This window comes from Accipiter gentilis, chromosome 23, assembly GCF_929443795.1.
Source record: "Accipiter gentilis chromosome 23, bAccGen1.1, whole genome shotgun sequence".
Taxonomy (NCBI): domain Eukaryota; kingdom Metazoa; phylum Chordata; class Aves; order Accipitriformes; family Accipitridae; genus Astur; species Astur gentilis.
Window position 1 is genome coordinate 11,134,455 of NC_064902.1, and position 20,895 is coordinate 11,155,349.

Genomic DNA, 20,895 nt, shown 5'->3' on the forward strand with positions numbered 1-20,895 from the left:
ACCGGGACCCGAACAGGCCCAGAGCAGCGGAGGCGCCCGCTCCCGCCTAACGGCCCGTCCCCGGCGCTCCGTCCCGGGGCTCTGGCCGCCTCCCGCCGCCGCTGCGGGGCAGGGCCGGGCCGGGCCGGGCCTGGGCGGGGCTCCGCCGCCCCCGCCCCGCCCCCGGCGGCGCTCCGCGAGCCGCTGGTGCCCCCTGCCGCGCGGCACCCGCGCTCCCGGGCGGCGGGGCGGGGCGGGGCCGCGCACCCGGGAACGGCCGGGAGGCGGCGGGAGGCGGCGCCGCCGCGCCGCCAGGGGGCGGTAGGGTGCGATGGCTTGCGGGGGCGTGGCGCGGCGGTGACGTCCTGGGGTGTGGCCCCGCCGGGGGGGCGTGGCGTGGCGGGCCGGGCCGAGCCGGGCCGCGGCGGTCGGAGGTGCCGGTGCCGCCGCCGCCGCCATGTACCGAGCCCTGTACAGCTTCCGCTCTGCCGAGCCCAACTCGCTGCCTTTCGCCGCCGGCGAGACGTTCCTGCTGCTGGAGCGCAGCAACCAGCACTGGTGGCTCGTCACCCGCGCCGGCTCCGGCGAGACGGGCTACGCGCCGGCCTCCTACCTCCAGCGGCTGCAGGTGAGCCGGACCGGGCGGGCCGCGGGGCCTAGACCCGGCAGGGTGCGGGCCGGCGGGGGAGGCGGCCGTGCCGGCCGTCGTGTGCACCGCCGGGGGCTGGGGGTCCCGGGACTGGGCAGCTCTTCCCTCCGCCCCCTCACAGGCGGGGGTCGGGGGGGGCAGCGGGGCTTTCCTGGTAGAGACCGGCCCCGGTCCGGTTTGTGCTGGGGCGGGTGGTGTGGAGCAACCCAGCGCACTGACTGGCCTGCCTGCGGTCCCGGCTCTGGCGCTTCTGGAAGCCGCTGGCCTCGGTTGGGAGGAGCGGGGTGCGTGGTTCTTGCGGATGCGGTTGCCCGCTGCGGTGGACTTCAGCACGCAGGAACCTTTTGGAATATCGTGTTCCTGCCAGGGGTGAGAATGGTGAGTTTAAAGGGAGGCAGGAGACATCTTCTGTGGGCGTCACGTTTGGAGACTGAGGTCCAGAGAGCACCAGCTCTGCGAGTCAGGGACAAAATGAAAGCTCAGCAGCTTCATCGGGAGGAGGTGGGCTAGGTAAGGGTCCCCTGGGTGCTGGCTCGTGGGTTAGGAGCCGAGGGGCTGAAGGGCTGGCTTCGCTCCTGCAGAACGGGAGAGGAAGACAGAAAAATGCCTAGATGATGCCCTGGGGAGATGATGAGGGGGATCCTCCTCCCGGGACCGTACCTGATTACTAGATAACCCTGGAATCTCCCAACTAGCAGCCCCAGTTGGTGTAAGTAAGCAGCGCTTATGAGGTCCATCTCCGTGCTAGCTGTTCAGCCACGAGGGTTTCCATTTGCATGGCACCCTGGCACCAGGAGGGCAGCGAGGGGGTGGTTGTCCTTCTTCCACCAACACACTGTGACACCGATAGCAGACCTGTACCGATAGCAGACCTGTACCGTCCTGGGGGCCAGGAGAAGCCATGGCAGCTGCCTGCACCTGCGATGACAATAATTACAGCCAAGTCAGTGATACTGGTAATGACAGAAAGTCTAGGCTGGCTGCTGCAGCCCTAACTGGGGTCTGAGGATGGAGGACACCTTGGGCAGCTGCAGGTGTGAGCCCCGTGCCTGCACCGGTGTCACGAGGAGGAGGTTGCTTGTGGCTTGTACATTGCAGAGGTCTGTTTAGTGGAGGCTTCTGAGGGACAACATGGCTTCTGAAATTAAAATAGGCCTTTCATATGAGGCTAATTCATGGGGTTTTTATACTACTGGGCCTCAGGGGATAGCTGTGGGAACCGCATGCTGAAAACTCTTTGCATCAGTGAATGGGTAACTGCACGTGAATGGTACAAATGGGCCTTTTAATGTCTGGCTGAAAATGGTGACAAACCCCTTTATTTCAGTGTGCTGCTGACACTCCTTCAGATGCCATTGAATTTCTGATTAGCGGTAATTCAGCCTGTAAGTAAGCGTGGGTGTGTGCTTCGCAGAACACTTCAGTGAGATGAGCATTACCTGGGGAGCGTGTATGTGTATTAGGGCAATGCTGGGTCTCTCTGCTGGCTGCTTGGATCAGAAGCCATCCCAGCTGCAAGTCTGGGGCTTGTCTGCAGCCTGGCAGAATGGCCTGGCAGGAGGGGACATCTTGTGTATCAATAAGCCCTTAAGCTATTTACAGGAGCTATTTAGTTACGGAGCAAAGACCTTATTAAACTACTGGATTTTAAAACTCCACAGTGGCGTTGCTTCAGGCTGCTGCTCATGAGTTTCCCTCTGCAGTCCCCTGCTTCGTTTGCTTGTGTGGCATGACGTCTTCTCGCTGCCGTGAGTGCAGGAGCCTTCTCCCAGGCTGTCTTCTGGAGCAGCCTTCCTGCATGTCCCCACCTTGCTCGTGCCAGTTTCAAAATCTTACAGGAAAAGCATTTCTTTGCGGACTTTATGTTCATTTCTCAAGGTTATATTTTGCTACAGCCTTGAGATAGCTTGCATCCTGCTTGGCTGACTCCTGACAGTCCATTAATAATGCACTAATGTTTAAGCAGCATTGCTGGTGACTTTGTGAGTGCCCTCCTCTAGTTCAAATGTAACTTCCCAAATGCCCTTAGACCTGGTAGCAGGAAACAGAAGAGCCGTCCCTGCATCCGCTCATCTTTTTTTTTGGCCATTAAGTTTCCGGCACCAGAACTTGCCTGGTGATGCATGAGGCTGCAGGATCTCATTTGCTGCTCTGCAGTTGCAGTAATGCTCTGTGTCCATGGCTTTCTTTCCGCTGTTGTATCCTGCCAGCTCTGAAGAGCTGATCTGAAGTCAGAACCCCCTTTTATTCATGGGAGAAGGCATCTGCTTGCTGAAAGCTTGCTTGAGACTGCTGAATGGCTGGGATGAGAGTGCAAACAATTTGTCACCCAGTTTTGATTTAATAAAGGCACTGAGACTAATTAGTGACAGTGATTTGGGAGGCAATTAATGCTGCCCCAATCACAACAGAGAAAAAACACAGCTAATGATTAGTGTTAAGTGTGCTTAGCGGGGAGAGAGAGTGGCCAACAGGAGTCACCATTGTAAAAGTAAGCCTTCGGCTTTTTTTAGCAGTGCAGTCAGGTTCCAGGTGAGCGATACATTGCACAACAGTCGCAGCCAACAGCAGCAAATCTCCTGAAAGCCTCTCGCAGCAGGCCGCTGAGGGGATGCTCATGGGAGAGGCTTGGGCTGCTGTCGCTGCTGCTGTCTGCTGTTAGGAGCATCGGCTTTCTTCTGAGCTTCTCTCTATTTTGTTTTGGTTTTTTTTTTTTTTGCTCAGCTTTCAAAGTTACAGGAAATTCATGCCTTGGCTTCTCTAGAGAAAAAAAAAAATTCCCATTTATTATTTAGAGTTTATTCTTGGCTGATGTCTTCTCATTGCAAATGTGGCAGAATTTTGTACTGAAATCCTTGTGGATCAGTGTTGCTATTAAAAGAGGGTTAGTTGTAGCGAGGAAGAAAAAACCAACAAACCCGTCTTAGAAACATATAATGCCTCTAAGAAACAGGTTAGAGCCAAGCCAGGACATCAGAAGGTGCAAATGATGTGCAGTTAATTTGGGTCAGCTAGAAACACCCAACTTCAGCTGATATTGCTGCTGACTGTACTCTTCCATAGTTCCCTTTTAGCTCTGTTCTGAGTTATTAAGAGTCATTTCAAATCAAGTGCCATTCTGGGGATAGATACTGAAGCCATCAAGCAGTGACAGGGAAGGATCGGGCTGCATGCTGCTGAACGGGGGCAGGTTGTGAACCGCAAGCGGAGTGAGCTTCTTGCCAAAATGCCACCTCACACACAGCTGAACCCCGGCCCTGCACGCCCACGGTGGAGCCCTCGAGCAGTGACGAGCAACAAGCAAAGCCGTAATGAACTCGGGGGCTGACAGGTGCTGCTGCTGAGACATGTGAAAATGTGTACCCAGCACTGTGCTGGCTGGTAGCAGCACATAGGATAATGCTAATATCTAATGCCAGGCAAATACCGCTGCAGCGAAGCTGTCAGCATGAGTGCTGTGGCTTCTGACTGAATGGAAAGGTGCCCGTCAGCATGAGGTTGGTCTTTTGTCTCCAGCTGTGTGCTGATGCTTAAGTGACGTATGAGTGGCAGAAAAATGTGGAGGTTAAATTGGAGCTTAGGGTGTCCTCTGGAGTCAGTCACTGCAGAAGACAGGCCTTTCAAGGCTTTATATGGAGCAGTAAAATGTTCAATTGAGAAAGCTTCCTTAGGAGCAGGAGGTTCACTTGGTGTCAGGAAGGGACAAATGCCGAGTCTAGGAAATAATAAGGGTCCTTCCTTTGGGTTAAATAGCCCATATGTTGCTATTGTTATGAGGGGACATGTAATTTTGTAACAGGATCTGGAGTTATCCCAGGTTTGGCTGAAGGCTTCAGGCTGTACCACAGCAGCACAAGGAGCGCAAAATGAGCTGCTGTCCTTGAGGATGCCAGACTATGGGTGACACTTGCCCTGCTAGGAAGGCTTATTTGCTCTGCTCCTGGTAGGGCAGGGAGCAGGGCAGGGGCTGACCCCAGTGGTCTGCTGCTGGCCGTGGGACCCGCGTACAGGTGTACACGGTGCTCCAGCTCTTGTCTTCACCAGGTATCATGACTGGTCTTGCCTCGTCTCTTGTCTGCGCTGACCCAGGCTGTATTCCACATCAATGGAATTGTCAATATTGCATTCCGAGGAGGGGAATGGCAGCTGTAAAATGCTGTATTGCTAAATGTCAGGGGTGCAAAAATAAGTGCTAAGTTGCAGGGGGATGTTTCTTGGTAAAGTGGGAATGGTTTAGCATGCTGGCTGCTGCAAATCAGCTGCTCAACTGTATTAAGCTGTTAGGAAATAGCTTTGAAATTACTATTAATAGCCTTTTCAAAATTACTTGAAATTTGTTTGCAATGTGGGGTTAGATTCTCTGCTCAGCTGAGACCTTCTCTGGTCAGTCACACTTTCATGTTGTACCTCTGGGGAAGCGAGAAGGGGGCTGTCTGGCTGTGAAGATGTGTATGCCGATGGCCAAGAAGCTTTGGACTGTCTGGTGAGAAAATGGACCCAGCCGAGAGTATAACAAGTGTTTTAAGGATGCCTTGGATTGCTATTTGCCGTATCTTTTTCTAAAAGAATAAACAGGCATGTGATAAAAATAAGAGACTGCTTTGTGCAGCCTAGCAACAAGTTAAAATTCTCCTGCAGCATGAGCAAGTGCACAGTGGCAGAGTACAGGTGGTCCTCGCCAAGCAAGCACAGGACTGGTGTTTCACCTCCCAAGCTGCAAAAAGAAGAGTGGTTTCTGCGAAGGAGTGAATTTTGAGCTCTCTCTGCTTGCAGGAAACCCCTTCGTCCTGGTTCGTGTTGTAGCATTGACATGGGTTCAGGATTGGAAGTGCATTGTGCAGAGCAAGGTAGCGTAGGAGCTGCCTTTCCTTGCAGGCAGGGGCATGCCCCGTTCTCAATTAATTCAGTTCGCTGGCTTGCTGGAAAACTCTTTGTTTCTAATCTGGTTGCTTTTCTGCCAGGATAGCAAATGCATTGGTTCAGTGATGGAGCAGCATGTGCTGAGCTGGTGCGGGTTTAGGACCGCTGGGGAAGCAGTGAGCTGTGGTAGCTCAGGTACTGTCAAAACTTTCACGCTAGCATGGAGACGATGATGGTTTTGGAGCACGGAGCTGGTTTTACGATGTCAATCAAATGATCGGATGTTCTGATAGCAAATCCCCAGTCGCTGGAAACTGAGCTTTGGCAGTTGTGCTTTGCTGTAAGAGTTTCTCCCTCTATCTACATAAAAATCCAGCTTTAAACTTGCTGCTCTTGACCCCTGGCAGAGTTCCTCTCGTTGCTCCCGAACAGAAGGTGATGATTGTGCAGACTGTTGTACAGACTATCTCCTGCACCGGAACCTGCATCGTTATTTGTCATCTGCTGCAGATTTGACAGAGCTTTCAATGGGTGTGAGAGCTTAATCGCAATACTCGCACAGATCCTGAATAAGCACTTAGGCTAAAAATAAAGTTTTATTTTGGAGAATAAGCAGCTGGTAGCGCTTTGCAGCTGAGGCTGCATTTCTTGACACATGCAAGAAACTGAAAGAATGAAGCATTTTTCTCTTGGCTGTCGCAATAACAGAGATGCTATCGTGTCAGAGCTGCTAATGCTTTGAGATCAAGTTTTATTCCTGAGACTAAATTACACAGTCAGGGGAATTATAACCATTTCTAATTACTGTAGCTAAAGACTTGAAATTTTAGCCAGAAGTTCTGCAATCTTTCCCAGTTCAGAATGATTAAAGTAGAAATACGCTAAGGATCTTTAGCCTCTATTTCTGCTTGGCTGTGAAGACATGTTCTTCTTGCTTTTACACTGATTAAAAATAATTAGGCTTTTTGATATCGGATATAATTTGCCTTTGTGACCTGGACGCCCATGTATCAGTAGCATTGGCAGTCCGGGCTTATACCTCCTGCAGCTGCATAATGGCTGAGCATGGGTGGGGTGGCACTGGTGGATGCATGCATGGTCGCGGTGGGTTAGCTTTGGGCTGGAAATGTTAAGCCTGTTTCAGGGTTGAACAGCACGAAGGCTGTCTTGGTCAGAAGTGAGCAAGCAGTAGGGAGATGTCTGAGAGCCCACATCTGCTCTTGAGCGATGTGGCTGTGGCTCTGTTCGCCTTGGAGGAATGGCAAGGTGAGGGGGCAGACTGGAAAGAAGAAATGTGCCTTTTTCTTTTAGGCCCTTGGAGAGGCACTTGCCCAGAGCTGACAGACACAGTCTGGTTTCTGGCTTCCCCACAGGGTTGCAGTGTCTGCCAGGTAATTTGCACCCCTGCTTTCTAGTGCTGGTCTTGCCATGAGCATTTCACTGTGTTGCGCAAGTGATCACCTGCTGTTATCTTGCAGTTTTACTGATCAAATCTGTGATTTTTCAGGCTGCTTTCTGTATGGTTTTTGAATGTTTTTTGTCAGGAGAAGATGGCTAGACATCCTTCCCTGGTTTACATCTGGAAGATGATCAACTTCTCGTTGCAAAGGGAAGAACTGCCAGTTTTGAACTAGGAGCATCTATTCAAAATAGCTGGCAAGGTTCTGATGCTGGAGGACAGCAAACGTAGACACCCTTCTTCTCACCCCATTTGCAGGAAAAAGTCTTTAGTAATGACTGAATTGCATATATTTATTGAGCAAGGCGCTTAACATATAGGAGTCTGGATTCTGTTCAGATCTGCCACCACCTCCCTATGGGACTCCATGCAAGTGGCTTTCTTCACCAGACCTTGCTCCCCTGCCCGTAAGTGGGGCAAGAGGCCCCACAGGAGGGTTGCGGCTCAACTGAATTTCTCATTAACATTGAAATTTAGCTGGTGCTAACTTAAGCTGATCAACACTGCTGTCAGCCCATGGGAAAGTTGTTGTTGACTGCCCAGCAGCGTAGGTATGTCTCTAAAATAACAGTGCTAACATCAAGTCAAGCTGGTGGATGTGCTACACGACAGGTCTGCTGAAAGGTGTCCCACCTTCAGCCATCACTGTCTTTTGAAAGGTGTCCCACCTTCAGCCATCACTGTCTTTTGAAAGGTGTCCCACCTTCAGCCATCACTGTCTGCTGAAAGGTGTCCCACCTTCAGCCATCACTGTGTTTTGATGCTTCAGAAGATCAGTCTTAGGCTTTCTGTGCCTTGAGCAGGGCATCAACAGCTCAGCCTTGGCTGCCCTTTCTGAGCTGAAGGGGATTGGCAGATGTCTTTGAACATGAAGTTTGAATGTATCTGGGCTTGCAGAGACGCATTGCTTGTGTTTATACACATCTTCTCGTGATCCCACTCTTGTGTTTCCTTCCAGGATTTCCAGCATCCCATCAGGTGAACTCTTAGTAGAAAAAAAACCCAGAGGTCTTTTGAGGTGGTTGCTAGGAGAGCTCTGGTTCTGGAACAGAAGCAGCTGCCTCTTTTTCTTCCCTTACTTGTATAGCTTAGATGTACATAAAAACAGAATTTTTGAGAGCATCCCAGCTTCACGCCCTCATGAAGGATTTAAACTTTGTCATTCCCAGCCAGGATTATGTATTCAGCATATGAGCTGTCAGTCTGGGCCCTAGAAAAAGGATAAATTCCAGAAGGGATTTATAAGGAGGGAAGTACAAGCAGCCTTAGCCTGCAACTATAGCATTAGATAGTCCGCAAGAAAATTAGACTTTGCAGATGCTGACATCCTATGTGGCCAATGCTATAGCCAAAATTTTAGATGCCACAGGTGCTAATAGAGCTCTGTGTGCAGATACTTTTATATTAAAATGTGCGTGCATTGCATTTCTTCCAGAGAGAAAACCTTAAATTGAGGCTTTCTTCTTGGCCATGGCAGTAACAGTTGGCTCAATTTATTTCACTAAAGAGGCGCATTTGTGTGCAGGCTTGCAAGGGCTGTGAGGACTGGAAGTGTTTGCTGTTGGACCAGGAGATCAGCCCCGGATCACAGGCTCTTGCAGACCTGCCCTGTTTTTTCATGTCTGATCTCTTTCTGATGGCACGCCAAGGAGGATGGGGCAGGGCTGCCTGTGCCATTTGCTGCCTGCACCGAACAGTGTTTGGTGATGAGTAAACATGGTGGAGGCTGCTGCAGTGCCACTGGGGAGAGGTGCTGGTCCAGCTGGGCTGGTGATAACGCTGCTGCTCAGGCTTGCTGTTGCTGCCTTTGCTGAGTCTGTGTGTGCAGGCTGCTGTGCTAATGGGTGCTAACTTCTGATGGGGAAGGAAGTCCCATTTTGAAGGCTGGCCTGGTGAGTGGAGATGACACAGCTGTGTCACAAGGCCCAGGAGAAATGATTGAACTCAATGCTGGGGCTGCTCCCCAGGGCTCCTGCTAATGGGCTACAAGAAGCAGTTTGGTCCCCGTGCTGCGGCAGAGAGAAATGGATGCCAGCGCTATTGGAGGACCCCAGTTCGTGCTTTTTCTGTGCATTGGCATCTGGAGCTGCAAAATGCTTGTTGTATTTGGAGGAAAAATTCTCATTTGAAATGACACTCTGTTTAGGGCCACTGGGAATTCTTTCTGTGGACCCTGACCACCCTCATTGCCTCTGGTCTTGAGTTGCAGCAGGAATTGTCGTGGGTCCCAGTCCTGCTTCTGGAGGAGCATCACTTTGCTTCCCTGGCCAGTGGCTCACAAATAGTTTTGACCTTTACAGGGGGGACTTGTCAAGCCTAATTTGTCTTGATTTTTATCACGTGGCAAAACCTTTGATTTTAAAAAAAGGGATTTGAAGCTTGTCATCTGAGAAGTGGAACAGAGGACACAATTCATGCCTGCATCTGTTTCTCTCTGCTCCCCTTCACACCCCCATCACTTTCTTGCCACGGGGATGTTGAGCACTACTCTAGACAAAGCTCTATTGATGCTAACAGAGAAATAGAGTTGCCCTGAAGACGAGACCCACCACCTTGCAGCAGGAGAGGAGGGTTAGCTTCATTTCAGTTCTTCTGTGTTCACACCCTGCCATGCAGAGCTCACTTGGCAGAGCTGTTTGCTTCCCTTGCAAGGGAGCAAAGCACTAATACTTGTTCCCTTTTAGCATAAGGCTTAAGCAAGAAGGGGAAGTAAAATTTTGCCATTGTGGCTTTTTAGAGGGAGCTGGGAAGTTCATGGGGTTTTTTTCCTGGTTATTTGTTTGTCTGTTGATGTTGTTTAGGAGAAGTTGTCACTCCCTTCCTCCTTGGAAGCTGCTTACTTCCTGATTACTGAGTTGTGAAGCCCCTGTCCTTCCTCCTGTCTGTCTGGTACAGCTAAATGGGCAGCATCACGCAGCTGTGAGTGTAGCAAGCCAATTCCTCTGACTCAGACCACCTTTCATGCTAGTGAGATGTGCCATTGGATACATGTCTATCTTTGCTGTCATGCTGACGGGGTCCCATCTACACTGCTTTGTCCCTCTTTCCTGCTCAGGCTGGGGTGGTGTGCATGAGAGTGGTCTGCAAGATGTTGATTTTTGTGCCTGTGATCTGGAAATGCCACCACAGGCTGATACTTTAGTTTGTTCAGCTGCTCAAGAGGTTTAATTAAAAAAATAAAAAATCAAGCTGTCAGACTAAGCATGCTAGGTAATTCCAGGCTGTGGATAATTTCTTGCTAAATCACTGGTTCCAAGTTCAGATTAGATCTCTTCTAAGTAGTAGCTATTAATTATTTCTTGGTTTTTTCTAGTACAAGTGGGAACAGTGCCTTGTAGTATGGAAACCTGGGAGCAGGCCCTAGCTCCAAACCTTCTATTGTATCGAATAAAAATGAAGGGATGAGGGAGAAGATGCAGCAAGAGCTGCAAAAATAGTCACCCACAAGGAGGGGGGAATCACCTGGAAGCTGGGAGGATGTCTTGATGAAAAGGTCTTGATCGCCTGTCCACGGGGTTTGTGCCTGGGGTGATACCTCCACAGCTGCTGATGTGGTTGGGGTGTCATCTCCGACTGTTCCTGCCTCCTCCTTGAGCTTGCTGGCCGGGAGGCTGAGCTCAGCCTCTGAGTTGCATCCTCCTCCTCTGGAGGTGGGAAGAAGGCCTTGATGGACCACACAGGTGACTTTCAGCCACTTGCATGTGGAAGGTGGAAATGGTGGTGGGCAGGTTTTCAGCACGGACGGCTCTTCATCAGTTGAATTCAGTGTGGTGTCTGTGTGCTGTGATGGTTGTACAGAGTACTGTGGCAGCTACTGTAAAAACCAGATGGCTGTCTAAAAAGATGAAGTTGAAGCTCCCCACCAAGCAGACAAACACAAACCTCTGTGGCCTCTCAGTCTGATATGGTGACAGTTCCTTTTTGGGTAAACTCAGTGAATTCTGTGGTATTCCAGGCTGCTTGAAGATACCCTTTTGCCCTCTCCTCCCAAGGAATCGATGTGTGTTTGCAGGTGAATGGAGGCAGCACCGTGGTCTGCACATTGAGTGTACCATGTCCAGATCATAAATCATACCCAAGTGACACACCAGAAGGCAGGTCCGCAGTCCCTTTCCCTCTGTGCCTGGGCTTGGCTGTCCCTGAGGAATGTTTGGGGAGAAGCTCAAGTATCAGGGAAGCCCATGTTTTTCAGCATGTAAAAAGAATAATTGTGTGAAAACCCAGTACCTCAAGTAAGAATGATGATCATAAAAATTCATTACCTGCTTAATGCAGAAACTTAGGGATTTCCCTGAGCCTGGCCAAATCAAAGTGTTTGTAGCTGAAGACTTTTTCGATTTGACATCAAAAAAACAATGTCCCTTGAAGTGCTGGGTTCTAAGTAATTAAGTTTTTGTCTGCCCCAGAATCGCTTTTATTGACTTTAATTAAAGGGGATGCATTTTTCAGTTTATTTTTTTGAATTGATTTCACGTGTCTGTCTTCCATTAGCTTGATGACAAGAGATAGCAGCAGCATTGAAATAACTGTGCAGTTATTATCAAGGGGCCTGTACAATATAATTCTTTACATCAGGTCTGGAAAGAAACCCCTCCAGCATCTAGTTTTGGGAAGCATAATTTTGTCTGAGGTCTTGGGCTCCCTTAGAAGCATTGCCCAGTGATACAGGCTGGCACCTGAGACTTTTACATACGTTAACACATGTGAACTGGCTGTATTTTTAAGCTCTCCTTTAGAAGTTTAAGATCTCAAAATGATATTGAGCTGTGGTCACTTTAAAAGCTTTTAAAGACTATTAATATACTAATAATGGCTGAGAAAAAAAGTTTTCCCAACAAAACCACTATTGGCAATGTTTGGTCTCGTGTGACTCTTCACACGAGTGGAGGACCTTCACATGTGGAGGACCACCCAAACCTCTCATAGCTGGGCTGTGGGTGGCAAACTAATGAGTGGCAAAGAGTGATCAGCCTTGAACTGGAGGAGTTTAGACGGGGGGGGGGGGTGTGTGTGTGTGTGTGAAGAAAGGGTAAAGGGGGAGAGACAGCATGCACTTGGGTTGTGCAAACCACAGAGCTTGAGAGTTACTGTCAGGCAGCTTCCACCACCTTCTCTGCCCTGTGGTGGCCTTGTGCACTGGAGAGGTCCTGCTCCGGACCTCCGCCATGGAGAGGCTGCCAGCTGGGTCGGATGGAGGTGAGCTGAGTCCTGGCCGTCTTCCTTCCTGCAGGATTTGTCCCGTTGGAGATGGGATGGAAAGATTTCCTGAAATACAGCAATTTGCTCTCGCTGATGCCACTGAGTGAGGTGGATGCTGACACAAGTGAATGCGGCATGTGAAGAGGTGAAAGTTTTGCGCATGAGAAGTGAACAGTTCAATAAATGCAGTTTTTTTTGTTCACTGCCTTGGGAAGTGAGGAAAACAGGATTACGGCTGTTCTGCTGTCTGTAGCACAATGTCCTAAGAAGACATTCCCATCCTGTTCCCATTTCTTCGTGTTTGCTGGGGAGCCTGTGCCACTTTAAGCTGCAAAAGGAGATGGGATTATAACTTGCAGCTAAAGCAGTAGGCTATTTTTTCCCTGCAGATAGTGTGGGACACTAATGAATTGCTCTTCTTCCGTGACTCACCTCTTATTTCCTTATAGGTGAAATGTCAGCAAATCCAGTTGAACCTTTAATCTTTTTTTAAGGTAAAAAAGCCCACTAAACAAATCCCAGAATATGTTCTTGAACTGAATCTGGAGATAACAGCAAGTTAGCCTCATTCCTCTGATAAACACAGCTAAACTTGCAATTCTCAAGGTACTTTTGTAGGTCAATGGAAACTGTCAGTCCGTTTAAGTTTCGCAGCACAGAAAAATCATGTGCTGTCCACTCCCGCTGTCTGCCAGTCAAAAAGCAACTCGGGAGGCTGCAGGGTCTTTAGTTCACAATTTTCTGGGGTTTGTTTTGGCTTGTGCTCTGTCTTTAGGATGATGCATATAACAGCTGTAGCTGTAAGCACTGCTGTAGATCTCAGTGGTATCTTCATTTATTTTGGGGTATGAGTTAGCATTAGCTTTATCATTGAACCAATAAAGCTCAATTGTGTTGACTTCCTGGGTTTGGTGAGTGTCTGGGTGCTGATTGCTTCAGCAGAAACATCCACTTTATCAGGAATAAATGTGCTTGCAGGAGCAGCTCTCAGCTAACAAGCATGTTGGCATACATGGGTATTTTGTCTATGGCCAATTAGCATGATCTACCTCTTGACAGCTTAGCCTGTGTGGAGTATTTCAACCCTTCTGATGCCCCCTCTCGTGCTGCCCTGCACCTGCACCCTCAACAATCTTTAAATGGCTTTGCTATAATTAGCTGGCTCACCTAAATTCATGTAATTTTTGTGTATAGCACTCATAAGCCTAAAGCATGAATAGCATCCGCTGTTCGGTAGTGCTACTCTGAATGTGTCGAAATATATAGCTGCCAAAATCTATGGTAGTGGATCGAGGGAGATGCCTGTTTTCTTTCAGAAGGAGATGTTCCTTCTTGCCTTAGCCTTACAATGGCCTACCTGAAAGCAAATGAGCATTTGAGGGTTGTCTTTTACTGGGAGCCCAGCTGTCATACTTCTTGTTTAAATCCCTTAATGGGTATTTTGTACCCAGGTTAAAGTCATGAAGGCTGCTGGCAGCCAGAGGGAGGCTGCTGACACTGGACATGCCATTCTACTTGGGTGGAAGACTTGTTTGGAATTCCCATGTTGGGAAGTACCTGCCCAGCACAGGGAAGCTGTGTTTCTTCCGCACCGGTGGGAGCTGGTCTGTACAGCCTGAAAACATCGGGGAGGAGGTGGCTGGGCACCCTGGGGTTTCCGAATACTGATATTTCAAATACCTGTGCCTGTGACTCGGGGTGGGGGGGGGCTGTGGACAGAAGAGAAATTGCCAGCAAGATCTATATTATGGGAACATTATACAGAAATGAGTTTTTTTTGGGGGCGCCTACTTTACAGAAACTTTGTAAGTATGCTTGCTCTCTTGGGTCCCTGGCCTGAAACACCATTAGCAGGAGAAATCCTCAAGGATCTTGGTCTACTTGATTGATGTGCTTGGGAGTTGTGTGAAGGGATGATGGTAAAAGGACTGTTTGTAAGTGATCCCTGCACCTTGGAATGAGCTTTGCTCTATGGAAATGTGGAGCTGCTGACTTTGAGCAGAGAGACAGCATAAACTCATCCTTTCTGGTTGCTGTTACTCTGCAATTGCTTGGAGCAATTCTACTCCTGGTAACAAATACTCAGGTTTTTCCATATGGTGGTTTGGGGGTCATTTTATTTTGGAGTAGGTCACAGATATGGCCTGATCACATCACTTTGATAAGCTACGTTTTGGGTAGGATGCGCAAGTAACTTGAAGACAAATGCCCATTACAGAGGGAGGTCCTGGGTTTTCTGTATGAGTTAATGTGGTTTCTGGTCCTGCCCTGCTGGCTTTCTTTTTATTTTGGGGTGTGCAGGGGGACCTGCATCCCTTCACGGCAGAAAGGGCAGTGTTTATTCGGCACGCAGAGTACAGGACACAGGAAAATTATTTTCTAGCCAGATTGTTAACTGATCCTGCAGCCAGCAAGTTGCCTTTGATCCTTCTGACTGGAATCATCTTTGGGGAGAACTTTCCAAGGCCTCTCTCAGGTTTGCTCATGGTAATGCAAGGCAGGTTTTCATCTTTGCAGTGACAGCTTTGCAGGAAGGACCATGGGCTGCACCAGGCCTGGCAGCTCTGATCCCGGTGCTGCTAAAACGATCCTGGGGATTTGTGTCTAGTTTACAATTTTGTGCAATTTACATCTGTCCAGGAATAAAACTAGCTGATGACTTTCCTGTGTTTGCCCTGTGAGGATGGAAACTCTTTTCCCTCATTAGCAGCTTTAATAAAGTACATATGGCTGTTCATACAACAGATACCAGAAAGCTGAGCTTGTTCCCTCTGTGGCAGACTCGAATCGTTCATGCCCAAGCCCACAGGTTCTGCTCTTCCTTGGATGGTGACCTGTCCACCCTCCTTGCCCCTTCTCCTTCCTGCCCTGCCGGCGTTCCCGGGTTGTATGCCTGTGCCAGCTGCCAGGTCTGTTTTCCCGTGCTCATTGGGGCTGAGACAGCAGCTCAATTTTCTTTTCCAGTCTCCCCTTTCCTGTTAAGTCAGTAAGAGACGCTTTACAATTTGTCCATCTTTTCGGGTTTGGGCAACACAGTAATTATGCCGAAAGAGCAGCATAGCTGCAGTTTGCCGCCTTCTGTCCCTTGCCAGAAGGTTGGTCATGGGAAGGGGAGGATTTTGGAAGAAAAGCTGATAAATCATAAATTCCCTTGCAAGATGAATCATGAGTTATTACCTCTTTCTCAAACATGTAACTGCATGCTGTGAAATCAGTGCCAGTCTGTGGCATGCAGGAGGCAAGTCCCTTTCAGTTAACATGTACATACGTGCTCTTCTCTTGCATCTGTCTTTGCGTATCAGTTGAATTGCCAACATACTTGCAATTTTTCCTGGTTGACCCCTGGAGACTTTACTTATTCAATACTCACGTGCTGGAAATGTACTTCAGGGTGGAGATGAATGAGAAGGGAGAGAGTTCTCCTGAATGTGGCAGAAATTTGAATTTCTTGGTCCTGCATCTCATATGACTCACCTTTCCAGCATTTTGCTTCAGTCTCTGCTATGGAAATAGATTTGGGGGGGGAACCTGAACCTTGCTCTTTGAATGCCAGAAGAGGAGCCAGAACTTGTATGGTTTCCCAGGCTCGTTTCTTCCTCTGGGCTCTGTCCTTGCCCCTTGTCCTGGCAACGCTTGGCAGACCTGATAAACTGCAAAGAGTGTTTCCGCAGTTGGGTATTCAGCCCACATCCAAGTTGCAGTCGGCCCAGCACTCTGGGAAGTGAGAAATTAGTTGCATTTTTTGGTCATACTTAATATAGGGGCTTTCTTATGCACCTGTGCTAATTGCATGCAAGTGATCTAGGAGCTGTACTGAATCTCAGTGAGCAAAGGGCATTTGTAGCAGTTTGTTGGGCTACCAAACTGAAGACTGTGTAAAGACCCCTTCTGCTGGGCTTTTTTTGCAACTTTTAATGTTAATACATCAAAAGTCCTAGAATAACTGCTAGCGCTTCACTGCAGCATCTTTCCTTCCACCTTGATATATGCTGGTTCGTAATCCTGAGCTTTCATCAAAATAGAGGCTATCTGCCTGCAGTTTTCTTTTTCAGTGTAGATGGTAGCTCAAATATATATGTGTATGTTTATAACTTATGTGTACGTATATGTAAGTAGAAACAGAAGTTTCTCCTGCACAGATGCAGTGTTGATCATGTCTGATATTGACTTGACTTGACAATTGTGTGCCAAAAAGATGCTAAACAGGTAATCCTAAGGAGAGGGGCAGCTCTGTTGGCTGTTCACTTGGAACGGGCTGAGCCAGAGTAGTCCCCTGAAGCATTGAGAGCAGCAAGAATTAAGGCAGCAGAGAACGGCAAGGTACGTAAGTATGTGTCGACTGCATTATTTTTAAAACTTCTGTCTCTGCTTTTATTGTCGTAGAGTGTTTTGGCTTAGGAGACATGTTCTGGTTACTGGAGGGCGCAGAATTACGAGGGGAAGGAATCGGTGGCTGATTCTGATCATCGTGGCCAGTAAGCAGGGTCTGAGTGTGGCTGGAGAGACCCAGGATGAAGCGTTTCCACCTTGTGAAGTACAAGTGTGCAGTGGTGGGTTGCATGTGTTTCATTGTTCCTCAGCGTGTCTCTGCCCCCTTCTCTCCGACTCTGAAGCTGCCTGTTCATGGGAGAGAAATCAGTTGAAGTTTGGTTGCTGTGCATCCCTCTGCTGCCTTCAGGGTTTTGTTTATTCCAAATGCCACTCGTGCCTGTACTATCCCTAGTTAGTATATCTCTTTTGCCAGGAACTCTGGCTTTTGCTTTAGCATGATTTGCACAACTTAAGCCCTTTCCCCGGCTATCCTTTCTCTTAATTTCTTATTTGTGCAGGCTGTCCGCTCAAGCGGCTGCTGTCAGCACACAGTGGAAAAACACCGATCTGTTAGAAACCCACTATAGCATATCAGCAGGAATTCCAGATCTGTTTCTGGGCTGCCTCTTTGTCAGAAGAGCTCAGCCATGTCTTTGTTCGCTTGCTAGTGAGTCAGAGATGCTGCAGGTTTGTTTGGAGCTTTTCTCATCTTATTTGCTCAGTAATCAGGACAGTTGCCCATTGTTTCACTTGCATTTTTATCATGCGTTTTTAAGTGCCGCAAGGCACAGTATCTTCATGCTGACAAGAATAAGTTAATGCATATCTCTTAGCCAACAGCCTGGGGACTAAAAATTTCTGATTGGGGCTGCAAAAAGGGGAAGAGAAAGGAGCTGAATTTCTCAAAGCGATGCAAAAACCAAAACTCAGCCCATTTGTTTGAGCTGTGTGGTTCAGAAGGGGGAACGCTTATCTGCTACATCGCTCTGCTGCGGACAAAGGCTAGTTGATTTTTGTAAATTGCTGCCGTGATCATTTAAATCTGGAAGGAATACAGCACGCAGTCTGGCAGTGACTGGGGACTAACGGCATGTGACCTAAGAGGTGGCATTCGTCTCCAATTTGAGTAACAAAGAACCAGCCTGTGCCTGTGTACGGCCAGCGGGATAAATATCCTAATTTCAGCAGTGGTCCATGTCTGTGCAGCTGTGTGAAAACTGAGCTGTCACTGGAGACAAAACTTTGTCTGTCTTTTGTTGTTGTGTTGCGAGAGCTGGTGCAATGACATGAGGGTGAAAATCAGCAGCCCTGCCTCGGCACCCCTGTAACTGCAAAAGCAGCCGCAGGAATGAGGGCACCAATTCCTGCACATGCAGAAGAGCAAATGCCTTTGATCACTAAAAACTGGGGAGGCAGGAGGAAAAAAATGCTGTATTTTCTTGGATCAGCCCCCTGCAGAGGCAAAGAAAGGCCTGCCATACGTTAATGGGCCACTTTCATAAATGTGGGAGTCTAGCGCATGCAGGGTGGCTCAGCCTGTCTGCACTGATGCAGCTGTCAGCCTGTTTGTCTAGAAAATGCTTTTCTGAAAGGTATGATTATTCTAGACTGTTGAGCAAGTTCTTCTGTGTGAGCGCATTTAAGCAACGCCGGCAGTATGTGTGGAAGGACTTAAAATGAAGAGGGAGGGGGGGCAACATTTTTGATGATCCTGGGAGAGAAGGACAGGAGGTTGTGCTGCCTGCACAGCAAGACGCCAGTAGTGTTTTCTGAAATGCTTGGGTCTCTCATCAGGCTGTACGTGGGGAAGCAGAGGTGTGCGGAACATCCTGTGCACATGTGCTCTCTTTGAGGGGGTGGCTTTTGGGGCAGTGAAGATGAGAGCAATGTGAGCCATGGGGGTGAATGCATTCCTGCCTGTGCACGGCCGTGCCCCGTGTTGGCCATGTTTAGGTACCCACGAGACATCTGGGAAGGATGCTTCTTAAAAGCCTGGCTTTGGCCGTGGGAAAGGCATCCTTCCCCGCCTGCCTCGGGAGGATGGGAGTGCAGAGCACCCCAGGGCAGTGCTGGGGTCTGGGCTCTGTCCCTCGTCAGGTGTGGAGCCCCCTCCTGCGGACAGGGGCAGGAGGAGATTGGCAGTGGGCTCTGGGGAAACCCTTTGTTTGCTCGTGTTATTAGCAAGGAGAGAGGAAGTAATGATTTATTGATGCTTCTGTGATTCTCCTACACCAGGCTATGATATGAAGGAAGAAATTCTGTTTCCCGGCTGATATTCATGGCTCTAATTGAGCTGTAACTTGTTCCTGCAGGGCAGCTCGTCTGCAGGGTGCCGACTATGCCCCCAGTTCTCCGATACGGCGCCTCATCAGCCAGTCTAGTCCATGATCGTCAAGGGTCACTGCTCTGCTCTTCCCCTGCCTCTTGGTGTAGCCAGGCTGGTCGTGACGGGCTGTTCGCAGAGCCCAGTGTTTCTCTGCTGCAGTGTTTTATTTGATTAAACCAGAAATATCTGATAGAGGGGGTGGTGGCCACTCCTTTTTTGGGGTGAGATGCCATGTGAATGTGGATCAATACCTCGCCAAAATACCCCTCTCTTTTCACGGTACGTCGAGCAGAAGGTGGTGTCCTATTGATGCCTCTTGGCTGCAGCCTGGTAGCTGTACCACCCCACGCCAACCGAGGGGACCCCTGCGCTCACCCCATAAGGGTGGGCACACACGGCCGACACCTTCCACGACCGTCATTGCCCTATCCCTGCCACCCTCTCTGCCTTTCGGGAGATGCCGACGTGGCTGGGCCACTGGTGAACTGGTAACTGGTGAAGGATATAGTTAACAGCTAGCATGCCGCAGTGGCTGCTCGGGGCTCTGCCAACCCCCACCCGTGCGGTTACCAGCACAGCTTCAGTAAATCCAGCCGAATTCCTGGGCTTTACTTGGTACGTCTCCTCTGACAGCACGCTGTACAGCGATGCCCTTTTTGTGTGCTCCCTTGCTTCCCTGTGAGCCTTAGCTTAGCCCGCGATGAGCAGGGTTTCATCTCTATATCCTGGAGCGTGGGAGGGGGCAGGGGCAGGATCAGGATCGTAGCACAGGGCCCTGCGGGGGCGAAAGCAGACTTCTGAGCAGTCTTTTGAGCCTGAGCTCAAAGGCTTTGCTCTGTTACCTTGGTGCTGGTTTGTGACCTCTCTCTTTTGCAGGCCCTAGAGCTGTGCGTGGTCAGGATTGCCTGCGAGTGTGTGAGAAGGTGTGGGTGTGCGCTGCCTGGCTGTACTGCTCAGGACCTCTGCCTGCCTGCGTCCCAGCTGCGAGCATCCTTGGGAGCGGGTGCTGGATGCAGGCAGGAATCCCTGCCAGTGCTGCGGAGTGACTGGTCTCCCTAAACTGCGTGGCGAGAATGGCAAGACATGTGCATTATCCTGAATTGCTGTGAGCAGGTAATCCCTTGAGTCCTAGGGAGAAGGAGGTTGTAGGTGAGACATTGGCAAACCTGACTTTTGCCCCCACCCCCACAACCCATGTTCCTTTTAACGTGCTTTTTTGTCCATCCTCTTCAAACAAAGCAATGCCATTTGGTTAATCTGAGGAGCGTGCAGGTTGCTTCTCATCACATGATTTATCCAGGATACTGATTTCTATTTTTTAAGCTTATGACTGTAGTGCAGGGGATCCCCAGTGCTGGGTGTTCTACAAACCCTGAATGCGAGGCAGCCCCTGTGCTGAAGACCCTGCCCCCTGCCCAGCTCAGCTGAGCAAGGGAGGAGGAGATGATTTACAAGTAGCGTCAACAATGTCATAAAGTGCAAGTGGCAAGTTAATGCTGCTTTTTATTCCAGCCCTTTTGACAGGGCCCTGTTAATAGAGGGTTGGGGAGCAGAAACAAAGGAAAGAGCACAGCAGCTAAAAGCTGGTTGTCACAGCACTGCTGCATTAGTGTGAAAATGCTGTGTTTTATCAGAAAAGAATCGCCCTTTCTGAAACAAATGACATCTCACAGCAAGTAGCAGCTCCAGCTTGTGGATTCCTGTGGGCTGTGGATGATGTCAGTGTGCCCTCTGGAAGAGGGCAGAGACGCTGAGCTGTTCAGTAGGATTCAGTGTTCTGTACTGGGATCTTCCCTGGGAAGATCAGACTGAGAAAGGGTTGAAACCCTTTGTGGGGGAAAGCATGATGGGCTGGGGAGGGTGAGAGAAGGCAGCACGAAGGGGTGTATCTTGTGGAGGGGTGGTGGTGAATGTGGAGGGACTACAAGTGGGGGACCAGAGAGTATGCCGGGGCGGGTGTTTGGAGGCTGTAGCAGGAGGTGTGTTGAATTTTGGGGTGGGAGCTTACATGGGAGCACCACGAGGGCAGGTGAGCTGTGCAGAGGGCAGGGATCTCTGGTGCTCAGAGCAGCACTGGCATTCCCCTGGGGACAGCAGTGCTGGACATTTCTG

At 49.5% G+C, this 20,895-nt stretch overlaps 1 protein-coding gene across 3 annotated transcripts in view; it reads left to right on the forward strand.

Moving 5' to 3' along the window:
* Positions 1-360: 360 nt before the first annotated feature.
* Positions 361-20,895, forward strand: part of NCKIPSD (NCK interacting protein with SH3 domain) — a 53,982-nt gene continuing 33,447 nt past the window's right edge. The window contains exon 1 of one of the 3 annotated variants that reach the window (XM_049826580.1): positions 361-607. In XM_049826580.1, coding sequence (XP_049682537.1) covers positions 437-607 — 171 coding nt within the window. In that variant the 5' untranslated portion in view covers positions 361-436. Of the gene's footprint in view, positions 608-16,577; positions 16,697-19,817; positions 19,897-20,895 lie in introns of those variants that run through there. The other 2 variants (XM_049826581.1, XM_049826583.1) reach the window with 2 other exon arrangements.